The 13,124-nt window shown below is 55.9% G+C and overlaps 1 protein-coding gene across 5 annotated transcripts in view; it reads left to right on the top strand.

Annotated features, from left to right (window-relative positions):
• Positions 1 to 627: 627 nt before the first annotated feature.
• The window catches only part of LRRC20 (leucine rich repeat containing 20), a 45,346-nt gene continuing 32,849 nt past the window's right edge, over positions 628 to 13,124 (top strand). For 2 of the 5 annotated variants that reach the window (XR_012487146.1, XM_074296532.1), the window contains exons 1-2: positions 634 to 715; positions 6,326 to 6,473. Coding sequence is in view for 4 of the 5 variants with exons in the window: in XM_074296532.1 (XP_074152633.1) it covers positions 6,392 to 6,473 (82 nt within the window). In the remaining variant the exon portion in view is untranslated. Of the gene's footprint in view, positions 716 to 3,585; positions 4,843 to 6,017; positions 6,168 to 6,325; positions 6,474 to 13,124 lie in introns of those variants that run through there. The other 3 variants (XM_074296533.1, XM_074296535.1, XM_074296534.1) reach the window with 3 other exon arrangements.

A 13,124-nucleotide genomic window follows, 5' to 3' on the forward strand; every position in this document is an offset into this window, starting at 1 on the left:
GTTACCCTCTCCCGTCTGCCCCCCCTTTTACAAAACGGTTGTGTTCATCACAGCCACGCGCTGCAGCGCTGCAAGCCTTCAGACGCTGGGGATGCTGCCATTGGAGCCGCGGAAGCCCCGTGTGTTCTCCTCCCGTCAGAATGTCACCTTCTTGAGAAAGGGAGTGGAAAGCGCTTAATATCATCCCTCTGTCCGCCCCCTACCCCCCTTCCTTTCTCCCTCCTTCACTTCTTCACCCATCCCTTCCTGCACCCACCCGTCCTCCATCCCTCTATTTGTCCCTTCCTCCTTCCTCCTATCCATGGACCCCTCCTTCCACACAGTCACCATGCCCCTTCCTTCTTTCCCCCCACCCCACAGTCCCAACCAGCTTTTCCCCCTCCCCTTCCCCCCGGCCTGGGAGGCGCCAGAGGAGATTCTTTAGCGAGAGGGGGAGGGATCGGAGGGAGCGCGCGCACCGTTTTCTCCCTCGGTCCCTTTCTCTTCCAACCCAGGTGGAGCTGGAGAGTTTTGATTGGCCGCTCGGGGATTAGAGGTGGGCCTCTTGCGTTTCTCGCAGTCGCGGATTGGCAGGAATCGGCTGCGCACGCCCAAACTCGCGCATGCCCCGCCCCCTTCCCCGCCCTCCCGCCGGCTCCGGAGCAGGGGGCGGGCGGCGGGTGTCGCGAGCCGAAGTGCGGCACATCGGTCACTGGGGGCCGGAGCCAGTCTTGCTGTAAGTGGAGGAGAAGGCAGCCTCCGGCGGGCAGCCCCTCTCTGTGTCCCGGGTTTAAAAAAAAAAGAGAAAGAGGAAGAAAGGGAAGCGCCGCGTGACGCAATACCGAGAGGAGACCTCGGGGAGGGGGAGGGGGAGGGGTAATGGAGAGGGAGAAGGAAGACTGCTCGCAGGGCCCCGCCCCTAGTCGTGACCCCGCCTCTGGGGGCGGAACTATTGTTTGGGGAACACCTCCCATCGCCATCTACGCTCCACCTCCGCGATGGCTCCGCCCCAAGCCTAGCTGCCGGACTCGGGAGCCTGGGGGGCGGGTCGATCCAGGGTGGAACCATACCGGGGTGCGAGCCGGGGGTGAAGGGGAAGAGTGGATGGGGGGCGGGGCTCCGCACCGCCGCAGGCTGCGCTCCAGATTTGGAACGAGGGACCTTCCTCAATTGACAGGTGGAGAAACTGAGGCTCCGAGGAAGGGGCTTGGCCAGGGTCATCCAATGTCCCGGCTGTAGGACAGGTCACTTGGCCTGCCTCGGTTTTTTCCTCCGTCTGATGGACCGTAATGGGCCCAAGCCCCCAGGATTGTTGTGCGGATCCAACGACTATAGATAGCAAACCTCACAGCGCCGTCTCCGCCTTCCTGCTAGCGCTGCCCCCGGTCTCCGGACTCTTTAAAACGCTGATAATTGTTTCACCTTAATTGGTTTGCTTTGTGATCCGGCCTGTTTACTTGGGCGTTGCAGAGAGGATTGTGAACGCCGCGGGCTTCTCTGACGCCCCTAACACTGAGGCCCACCCTGGCTCGTGCTTGGCCCCCCCAGCAGGGGCAGAAAGGCCGGGACCAGGCCTTGTGCTGTTGAGTTGTGGGGCCTTTGTCTCGGACTGCGGCTGGGGCTGGTCTGAAGGGGCGCCGGAGCCCTGGAAACGCTCGTGGGGCAGGCGCTTCGGGCACGTGGGAACCCTTGAGTCCCGTTCCTGGGCCTGAGAAACTGAGGCAGCTCAGGGGGGCCCCTTTGCTTAGACTCTGGGAACGGTCTCACAAAAACGCTGCCTTCCCGCAGCGAGTCCGCGGCTGCCGGGGTTTCCCAGAGGCCGCCGGGCTCAAGTTCCCCAGCCGTAACTGAATATGCGAGCAGCTGCTGGCCAGGGGCGGCGGGAGGGCGAGCAGCTGAGGCTCCCTGCCAGGCGGAGGCGGCTCCGCGGTGCCTGTGGGCCAGTCTGGAGGCCGGAGCGCCCTTCTCGTTGTACGTGCGTGAAGAGAAGATTACAAGGGAGCCCAATTAGGTGGAATCAGACTTTTTAAAGCAGCTCTCCGACCCCGGATTAAGGGCCTCTGCCCTTGGCAGCAGACCTGAGAGCCTGGATTTTCTGCCCCTTCCTCACAGTCCTACACTGTGAAAGCCCCGAAGCCCATTGGCCAGATGTTTGACAAGCACCTATTGGAGGCAGGGCCCTGGGATGCAGAGTCTCCTAGGGCCCCGCCCCTAGTCCTGGCCCCGCCCCTAGGGGCGGAACCAATGAGGCAGGTCCTACCCTCTAGAAGCTTTCAGTGGAATGAGAGGAAGGCAGCACGTGAGACACCGGAGTGAGCCCCCGAGGGGAGAGGGGAGTGTGGAGGAGAGGGCGGGGCAGAGCAGGAGTCCCGAGCAGGGCATTGAAGGCCAGGGCGAGAAGGCTCCTGCAGGGGCCCCCCAGAGTGTGCCCCAAAGGAGGGCCTTCCCCAGGTGCTGTGGCCTGAAGGGGTGGGCCTGCTGTGGGTGAGTGAGTGCATATGTCTGCAGAATACTTGGGCTGGGAGTTCTTGGTGGGGCTCTCTGCAGCTGCTGCTCTAGTAGTGGGCCCCAAGTCGGGAAGTCCTGAGTTCAGATCCTGCCTAGTTATTTAGCCCTCAAGTCCCTTATCCAGGAAACTAGAGTTTCCAGCGAGGAAACCAGTGAGGTCTGTGCCCGAGGACAGGTACTACCATCAGCTTGGGATGTGAGCTCGGGACCTCTCGTTCCATGCAGCACTTTGATCATTAGACCAGAATTCAGACGGCCAGACAGGTGCAGACTTCTCTTTTGAACTGGGAAAGAGGACCGCGGATTTCTGGTGTCGGGCTGGGCTGCAGACTACAGGTCAGGAGTGAGGGGCCCGTTCGTCTGGGGAAGGGCGGGGGTCTTTTTGAAGGCAGCCAGGAAAAGAGCCTGTCCAGGGGAGGCCGAGGGCATGGTCCCCCGGGGGATCTGGGGGGGGACTAGGACCCCCAGAGATGGGCTGGCCTCTGGAGCCAAAGGGTCCCCCATCCTCTAAGAGCAGAGCAGAGAGGCTGGGATGGACAGTGATGTCAGGGCAGAACACGTTCCTACACAGTCCGGATGCTGTCTCAGGACCAAGGGGCAGCGTGTCTGAGGGGCGTCAGGGAAGGGAGGCTAGGGCAGAATACAAGGGACGCATGACTCCAGGCAGTGAGCTTTTAGGAAGGGCCCCGCCCCCCAGGAGCTTACAGTGAACAGGGAGAAGCCCACCCTCAAAGGGAGGGGGCCGGAGGGTCAGGGCAGTGAAGGAGTGAGTCATGGCCTGAGCGCTTCCTCCAAGTGGAGGTTCCTGGGGAACTCGGCGACGAAACTGGGGAGAGAAGGCCGCAGGGAAGGCCCGGCTGAACTTGGGTCAGAAGCTGTGGGGCCCTGGAGGCCCCGGGGGGGGGGGGGGGGGGAGGACGTCCTGTCTCCTGATTCTGAGGCAGCAGGCCCCCTTCATCGAGGACTCGGGCCCTGAGAGATGGATTAGAGAGTTATGACATCAGACCCCACGGGGGCTGGCCAGGGGAGGCCGTTCTTTGTGGGGGGTCAGGGGAGGGGACCTCAGAGCCGGACTTTGAAGGGCGGGGAAGGAGACCCAAGAACAGCCACAGCAAAGGCTCATGGGAGGGGCCAGGAAGAAACGGGCAGGTCAGTCCAGTCTGGCTGCACGAAGGGATCCCAGGGGTCGGTGAGATGGAGACGTGTTGTGAGGACCGTGGATGCTGCGCAGAGAACCTTAGCACTCTTTTATTCTTGGCAGGGGCCCCAGGAGTTTGGAGCTTTTGCCTCACACCAGGTGGTCCCCATTGACACTGTGGTCCAAGGTTCCATCCTGGGAAAGTTTCCAGGGGGGACGAGGGGAGGAGCAGGGGGTGGGCTTGGAGCATTGGGCCTCAGACTTTTCTGGCTGTGTGACGGTCACTTCACCTTTGTCTGCCTCATTACCTTGTCTGTAGGATGGGAATATAATAACCGGTTTTGTGAAGATAAAGTGAGGTGGTGTTGTAAGGCTCTTAGCACAGCACCTGGCATTTACTGGGTTCTGTGCTTGGGCAGCCAGGTGGCACAGGGGGGTAGAGCGCTGGGCCTGGAGTCAGGAGGACTCGTGTCCCTGAGTACAAATCTGGCCTCAGACACTTCCCAGCTGTGTGACCCTGGGCACGTCACTTAGCCCTGCTTGCCTCAGTTTCCTCATCTGTAAAATGAGCTGGAGAAGGAATTGGCAAATGCTCCAGTATCTCTGTCAAGAAAATGGGGTCACACAGAGTCAGACAAGATTGAGATGACCAAACAGCCGCGAGGCGTACCTCTTTTATTGCCCTTTGTTTTATTATCCTTCTCAGATATTGCTTTAAAAAAAAACAAATTGAAGGTTTGTGGCAACCCTGGGTTCAGCAGATCCAGCGGTGCCCTTTCCAACAACGTGTGCTCACGTTGCGTCTTTCTAATTTTGGTCATTGTTGCAATATTTCAGACTCTTGTGTCATCACCCCATCCTCCTCCTCCTCGTGTATTTCTTACGGTGATCAGTGATCTTCAGTGTTACTGTTGTATTGTTTTGGGGGGCCATAAACCACAGCCACGGAACATGGCAAACGTAGTTGATAAATGTGAGTTCTGACTGCTCCACCCACTGGCCGTTCCCTGAAAAGCAGCAATATTGAAATTAGGCCGATTAATTGCTCTACAAGGCGTCCAAGTGTTCAAGTGAAAGGAGGAGTCCATGGAGGCAGCAGACTTCATTGTTGCCCTGTTTGAAGGAGTCATAGTCGCTCCAGCCTTCGGCCGCCCGCACTCTGCTCAGCATGGAGGCAGGACCTGCCCTGGCAAAATTACCGCTCGATGGAGGCTTAGGTGATGGTTACCTTTTTTTTTTTTTTTTTTTTAAGCAAAAAAGGATTTTAAAAAATTTTAAATAGTTTTTATTTTTCCAAATACATGGAAAGATGGTTTTCAACATTCGTTTTTTCCTTGTTTTCCCTCTTTATTAAAGCTTTTTATTTTTCAAAACATGCATGGGCAGTTATTCGACATTAGCCCTAGCAGACTTTGTGTCCCAATCCCTCCCTTTCCCTAGATAGCAAGCAGTCCAACATCTGTTAAACATCAACATTCACTTTTATTAAGACTTTGCATCTTCTTCCTTCCTTTATCTCCACCCTCCCCGAGACAGCAAGCACTCTGACGGAGGTGAAATAGGTGCCATCCAGAAAAGTATTTTTTAATTACGTTGTGTTTTAGACAAACTGCTGTAGCACACTTAATACCTCCACACTTTAGTGTAAACCTAACTTTTATAGGCACCGGGAAACCAAACAAGAATCTTGTGGCTTGCTTTATTGCGATATTCTCTTCATTGTGGTGGCCTGGAACAGAACCCCCAGCATCTCCAGAGTCCGTTGTGTATGGCTTAGCTCGGCTGCTCTCAGTGACTGGGCTGCCCCTTGGGGGAGGGCTGGATGCCGCTCACGGGTGTTTCCTTTTGGCCTCCTTCTCCTAATCCCTTGGTTTGAGGCCGAGAACCCAGGCCTGGGCTGCTCTTGGGAAGCATTTATTTCTGCAGCCTTGCACTTTTCCTCCCTCCTCCCCCTTTATCTGTTGGCGATTTTCATGGTCTGTGGCCCATTCTCCTGAGGCTTCTGGAGGGGTCTTGCCAAATTTAGAAGCCAGTGACAGGGTTAATGACTAGTTATGGCCTGAAGCTTGCACTCAGATGTTTGCATTTTTTTTTAAAGGAAGATTGGATACTTTAAAGGAGTCAGGCTCAGATGGGTAGAGAGGGGCTGTTCTGGTGCCAGAGACAGTCCTGGTGAGAAGGTGGAGTGGATTGAGCCTTGCCCCAAATGCACGTCCTGCGGAGGGGCTGAGAATCCCATTTCATCCCAGTGACCTTCCTGTCCACACCCTGGAAGTCACCGAGGTGTGCCCTGCTCAGCCAGCCTGGCTCCAGTCCTAGAATTAGCAGCCAGGTGATTCAGAGCCCGCACCCCAGGGCGCTCACAGCCCCCGCTCTCATCTTCCCGTCTCAGGTTTCACCCCTGGCTCCGAGCGCTGGTGAGATCACCATTTGTTGCCTCTCTCAGCAGACAGGTACGACCTGACTTGCTCCTCGCCTCCCCAGCGAGAGCAGTGGGATGATGTGGATGGTCACTTGAGGCTCTGGACTCCCCAGGGCCCAGGTGAGTGGCTGCAGGACCATCCTGGGGACCCTTGCTGGCCGCCGGCCTGTGTGTACGTCCCCGTGGGGGGCGGCCCTCCACAGTGTGGGCCCAGTGTGGGTTCTAGTTGCTGCGGAGCACTCGATCCCCACTGCCTTCTCTTTTTTCTTCGGTGGCAGGTCCCCCCATCTCCCTCCCGGACGCCCCGTTGGTGGCGCTTCTCTGTCAGAAAGGACTGTGTCTGCATGCTGAAGAAAATGGGAGAAGCCGTTGCCAGAGTTGCCAGGAAGGTGAACGAGACAGTGGAAAATGATTCCGATACTTTGGGTGAGTGAGGAGTCCTGGATGCTCTGTGCACCCAGTGTGTGTGCCCTTGGGTGGTTAGGGGAACAAAGGCGCCTTTTAGCAGGAAAAAAGTGCTCTGTCCTAGTCAGGCTCTTGCTGTCTCACCCAGTCTTTGCAGTGAGCCTGGAATTCCTGCTCCCTGAATTTTCTGTGTAGGCCCCTTTAAAGGGTATTTTTAGCATTAGTAGCAGCCTATTGGAGGGTCCACTTGCCCAGTGGAAAGAGAGGCCCCACTGGTAGAAGTGGATGGACTTTTCCAAGTTGTACTCTGACTGGAGGAAGCCGCAGGGGTCCCGAGTCCCCGGCCTCTGACCACGGCTCGCAGACACCCGGAAGGGCTCACAGGGTGTGAAGGGCTCTGTGTGGAGACTGTGACAGCTCGTTGTCCTGCCCCGGGGTGCCTGTGCCCGAGTCCTCAGGCATCTCCCCGCACTCCCAGGACCCAAGAGGTTTTCCTCTTTGCCCCCTTGCTTGGCTTTACTGTAAGGGTTTCATCTGGATCTCTCGTCACCCTGTGTTCGGATAAGTGGAGCTCTCGAGGTACAGGATAAGGACCCTGAGGAGCTTGGGACTGTTTAGCTTTCAGCTACCTACCTTAGACTGGGAAAGAAATCCCAGGTGACCTTTGCTCCAGAAGAGAGCCAGTGCCGTCCCAAGGGCCTTCCAGACTCTGTGCGGGGTGCATGAGCCAGGTTCAGGTCCAGGTAGAGCAGCGCAGAATGTGTCTCAAACACCAGTGACTCACTAATGGGTCTTCCTGAGAGAGGACTCTTGAGGATCCATGGGGATCTGTCCTGGGCCTTCGGTGCCTTGGGGACTCGGATGGCCACTGACGAGGTGCTCATGACTTGGAGGATGACATCAAGCAGGGAGGCCGGGCCAGCCCATGGAACAAGGGGGCCAGGTTCCCGTTACTTCTGCCATCTAGGCAGGCCATCTAGGAAGGTAGACGTTCAAATCCACAGAAATGTCTTAGACATCTGTGCTGGGCCAGGCCCTGTGCTCTGCCGCACATGAAGTAATTTCTGGGCAGGAAGGGAGGGCTCTGTGCTGGGAGGAGGGGGAGGTGGCCTTTGGGCTGAGCCTTGTAGAAAGCCAGAGAGCCTCTGAGTCAGGCTGAGGAGGAAGCGGACTCCGGGTGGTACCACGGAGGTTCCAGGGCAGTGGGGCTGGAGCCCCCCAGCTGGACCCTGATGGGCATCTGAAGAGCTTAGATTCAGTAGACGTGCCCAGTGATCCAGGATGGCTGCGGTGATGAGATAGCACTAAGCAATGACTCTTGGGGCTTAGCTGGGAAGGGAGGTAAGAAGGGGGACCAACGGGGCTACACCATATCAAGGAAAGAGAAGAGGGAGATGAAGGGCCACAGTCAATGGGACTAGCCCCCTGGGGCAGCCTTGGGGAGGTCAGGGGACCAAATCTGGGCCTGGAACAAGAGGAGCAGCTCTAGAGGGGCTTCTGGCCTAGAGTGTAGGAGACATGGGGAACCTTAGGGTCCGCCTTTATTTTCTCAGGGGAGCCTTGGGTGTTCAGCCCTCCACTATGAATGAATGAATGAATGAATGGGAAAGTATTGATTACGTGCTTACTGTGTGCCATGCATTGGGCAAGCAGCCTAAGGGCCTGCCCTCAAGGAAGGGTGGAGCTCAGGTCCGAAGGCACCAGATTGAGGGTGGACCCAACATGACTGGTGGCTGGACCAGGTCCCGGATACTCAGGGCTCAAGGCGGTGAAGGCTGGGGAGGTGGGAGAGGATGGCTGGGGTGGGGTGGGGGGGCTGGAGGATGGGGTCGGGAACTGGATGAACAGGAACCAATGAGGGTTCATCCGCTGCCCTGAGAACGCCAACTTCCCAAGCCCTGGTGAGGGATGGAACTCGTCCAGAGCCGGTGGGAAAGCCCCTACGTGCCCTCTGGTCCGTCCATGAGTGGCCCTGAGGCCTGGGTGCCGGGTGTCCTACCAGGAGGCTCAGTTCCATGCTGGGCCTCCCACTTTAGGAGGGACTTGAACAAGATGGCGGATGAAAGAGAGCAGGGGCCAGCGGGACCCCATCGTGGCAGAGTAGATGGGGGCCTGGGGACGGCCCTGGGAGCCAGAAGGCCTGAGTTCAACTCTTGTCTTGGACACTCTTACACTACCCCTCCCCCTTTCCATTCAGCAAATGTAGAATACCCTGAACAAGACCTTCCTCGCTCCATCCCTCTATATTCTGGCAAGTCCAGTGCCCCCAGTGGCCGTGCCCTCTCGGCCTTTCGGGTCCGTTCCCTCTCCAGAGGAACCTGGGCTTGCTCTCCAGCCTTCTGAGCTCCAGCTTGCTCCTTGTGCTAATGAAGTTCTCAAGTCGCTCACGGTGTTTTCTCTTCAATGGAGCAATCGCGGCACTTCCCGCTCCCGCCTCGGACCCTGCCGGTCCTCCATCGCCTCCTTTCTCATGGCGCGGTAATACCGGCATGATAACAAGTGGTCTGATGCCCGCTAGGACCAGCACAGTCAGCCCCGGGAGGAAAGAGCGGCCGCCGCCATCTTTCTGGGCCTCTTCCTTTGATCTCTCAGGGCCCTGCAGCCCAGGTGTCTGTGCTCCAGTCAGAGGAGAGGCCTGGCGCCAGGCGGTGCAGTGGGTGGAGCCGGGGCCCAGAATTCAGATTTGGCCTCCCATGCTCTCATGAGGAATGGGGGACAGACCCCTTAACCTCTGCCTGCCTCAGCACACCCCCCCAGTGGCTATGAGGGTCAAACTGCAGTGTTGGGAAAGTACTCCAAGAGGCAGCTGAGTTTGACCTTCCTCCTGGGGTCTCTGGGCCTTTGCCCGGGCACCTGCAGGCCCGGAGGTCCCGTCTGCCTCTTGGAGTGGGCAGCTTCCTTCCGGACTCAGCCCAGGACCGGCTCTCGCCGCCCCCTCTCCTGAGGGTGTTCCTTCCTCCTCTTGCCCGTGGCCCGTGTGCCTCCTGGCCCAGCACAGGCTTCTGCAGGCAGGGAGGGTTTGTGTTCTGCCTCGTGGCCCTGGCCTGCAGCCGGAGGGGGGCTCCAGGGCCATCCTGTCCAGCCCCCCATCTGTAGATGAACAGATTGAGGCGGAACTCCAGCTCTGTCGGATCCTTTAGGACGGGGACCTTGTTCTTCCATGTGCCTGGCACTGGTCAGCACTTGCTGAGGGATCGCTGTGCCAGGGACTCTGGCACCTGCATTTGTGCCCCAGACGTGTGTGCCTGCGCTGAGCCTGCAGGCCAGAGGCGCTCAGCCCGGCCTTGGACTTCTGGTTTTTACTTTTCAATAATCGCGCTTTCTTTTCAAAACTCATGCAAAGAGCTTTCCACATGCGCCCTTGCCAAGTCTTGGGCTCCCAGTTTTTTCCCTCCCTCCCCCCTCCCCCCCCCAGACAGCAAGTGATTGGAACTTTTAAGAAATATTTAGCTAGCTGGCTCCATAGAATCGGTTTTCTTTTTAATCCTGGGGTCCAAGGGCTGCCCCAGCCACTGCCCCAGGAGCCCAGGACACCCAAGGCTAAGAGCCCTGGGATTAGAGGCAGCTAGGGGGCGCAGTGGATAGAGCCCCAGCCCTGAACATCTGCCCAGGAGGACCCGAGTTCAAATCCGGCCTCAGGCGCATAAACTCCCTAGGCTTAACCCCAATCACCTCAGCAAAAAAAAAAAAAAAAAAAAAAAAAGCTCCGGGATTGGGAGAAATCACGAATTTTGCCACATCCTGCATAAGTACCTTCACTCTGCCTCCTAGTGGAGCTTTCCTGGGACTTTCCAGCCCCGGGCGGCCCCAGATTACGTCCAATTCAGATTTCTCCCAGTCCCACACGGGCCAGTGACTGTTACGGGAGTTCTCTTCGCACCGTCCCGTGTGTAAAGGGCATCAGATCGCTTGCCTTCGCGATGGGCAGAGGGAGGCCGGGGGGAGGGAGACCATTTGGAGTTCAGGATTTGAAAAAAATTTCAAATTAATGTTTTTTAAAAATCACAAGACAAGATCTGGTGAGTGCGGAACAAGGAGCTGGGCCTGGGGCCGCCCCTGAGTCACTTGTGGGCTGTGGGGGGAGGCGGGGGCCAGCCCAGGCCAGGGCTCCACCAGGGCAGAGGCTGGGCTGAGAGCAGGGATTTCGGAACGAGGTCTCCTAGCAAAATCCAGGGCTTCCTGCCGGTCACTTATTGGGGGGCCGCTCATACCCAGGAGGCACAGGCAGCGCGACCCCCCGCGGCCAGCAGGTGGCACCCTCCTCCAGGTCTCAGAAGTTCTGCTGTCAAGGATGGGGATGGGATGGGGGGGGGGGTGAAGAAGGAGAGGAGGATGGGGAGGAGGGATAAAGGAGGAAGGGAGGATAGAGGATGGGGGTGGAGGGAGGGAGGGAGGACAGTGGCAGGGCTCCTTCCAGACTGCCTCCCTATTTGGAAAGGCCATGTGGCGTGGATGCTCAGTTTTCTCTGCTTTAAATGGAATTGGAAGGATGTGCCTTGGCATCTTTCTCTGAGCCTGTCCCTGGAAGTCTGAGGCTGCCTCGGCCCTGAGGAGAAGGAGACTGGCCCATCCGTGTCCCCGCTCCGTCCATCAGAGCTTCTCCCCGGGACATCTTACAGGGTCTCTGTCCCCAGGAGCCTGGGCCATGCAATGGGGTCGCCTGTCAGACCAACCACACCTTCAGTGTCCTGTGTAGCGCCGTTAGTTCCATGAGAGAATGTCGACCTTGCATTTCCGGCAGTTCCCGTCTCGGTGACACTGAGCACATCACTTTCCCTCCCCCAGCCTTCACTGTAGAATGGGGGGACTCTCCTGTGTGGCCTCGGGGGTCCCTTGTGTCTCTGGCCCAGGCTTGACTTTTTCCCTCTGTTTTGCTCCACAATCTCCCCCTCGTTTGCTCTGCGTGTGGCCACCCTGCTTGGCTGCTAGTCCTGGCTTCTGGTCAGTCTCTCACGTGCCGAGGCCTTCCTCCTCTCTCCTGCCGTGGAGAGGGCGTCCGGTGATGGAGCATGCCCTCTCCCTGTGACCAGCCCGGTCCCCCCTCCCCCGCCCCATGTTCGAGGATGGGCCGCTGTCCTGCCCCCCCCCCCCCCCGTGTGGGGTGTCTGCTCCCATTCTCCAGGTACCTGGTGGTGACCAGCACAGCCCAGATGGGTGAGCGGAGGTGGGAAATAAGGAGACAGGGCTGCTGATAATTCAGCTTGCCTCCCTGAGCCTTGATCATCTGCAGAATGAGCCGGGTAAATGCGATGGCCTTTGGAAAGCCTTCCAAGTCTAGAGCAAGCGTGCAGTGACCCCCGGGCTGTGTGACCCCTCTCCGGGATGCATCCGTGTCCTCCTCAGTAAAAGGAGGGGGCGCTGGTCCCGTCTGATTCTCTAAGAGGCCATATTTTAGCCATATTTCCTTATTCATCAGGTTGTGAAAAAAATCAGAACAAAAGGGAAAAAGCACAGGAAAGAAAAAGGTCTCACTCTGGATGTGGGATGACATTTTCCACTCTGAAATTGTTGGAATTGTCTTGGATCACTGTATTGCTGAGAAAAGTCAAGTCTATCATGATTGATCATCACACAATCTTGCTGTTACTGTGTACAAGGATCTCCTGGTTCTGCTCACTTCACTCAGCATCCGTTCATGCAAGTCTCTCCAGGCCTCTCTGAAATCATCCTGCTGGTGGTTTCTTATGGAACAATAATATTCCATTACCTTCATAGACAATAACTTATTCAGCCATTCTCCAGCTGATGGGCATCTACTCACTTTTCTGTTCCTTGCCACTACAAAAAGAACTGCTACAAACATCTTTGTACATGTGGATCCTTTCCCCTCTTTTATGATTTCTCTGGGATATGTCCCAGTAGAGAGTCAGCTGGTTCAGAGTATGCACAGTTTTATGGCCCTTTGGGCATTGTTCTGAATTGTTCTCCAGAATGCTTGGATCAGTTCACAACTCCACCATCAGTGCAATTGTTTTCCCACATCCCCTCCAACATTTATTAGGATTTTTTCCTATCCTCGTAGCCAGTCTGATATGTGTAAGGTGGTACTTTAGAGTTGTTTTAATTTGATCTCTAGTGTTTAGAGCATTTTTTTCATATGTCTATGGATAGTTCTTCATTTGAAAATTGTCTGTTCATACCTTGTGACCACTTATCAGTTGAGGAATAACTTGTATTCTTATAAATTTGACTTAGTTTTCTATATATTTTACAAATGAGAGGCCTTTATCAGAAACACTAGCTATAAAAATTGTTGTCCAGTTTTCTGCTTCTCTTGGCTGCTTTGTTTTTGTGTGTGCAAAAAATTTTTTAATCACATGTAATCAAAATTATCCATTTTATGTTTCATAATGTTCTCTGGTTCTTGTTTGTAAATTCCTCTTTTCCCCAAAGATCTGATAGATAAACTATCCCTTGCTTTCCTAATTTGCTTATAGTATCATCTTTGGTGTCTGAATTATGAACTCATTTCAACCTTTTCTTGGCATAGGGTGTGAGATACTGGTCTGTGCCTAATTTCTGTACCATACTGTTTTCCAGTTTTCCCAGAAATTTTTGTTAAATAGTGAGTTCTTATTCAAAAGCTTATCAAATAGTGGATTCTTATAGTCATTGACTCTCTCTCTCTCTCTCTCTCTCTCTCTCTCTCTCTCTCTCTCTCTCTCTCTCTTT

Source organism: Sminthopsis crassicaudata, chromosome 2, assembly GCF_048593235.1.
Source record: "Sminthopsis crassicaudata isolate SCR6 chromosome 2, ASM4859323v1, whole genome shotgun sequence".
Lineage (NCBI taxonomy): Eukaryota > Metazoa > Chordata > Mammalia > Dasyuromorphia > Dasyuridae > Sminthopsis > Sminthopsis crassicaudata.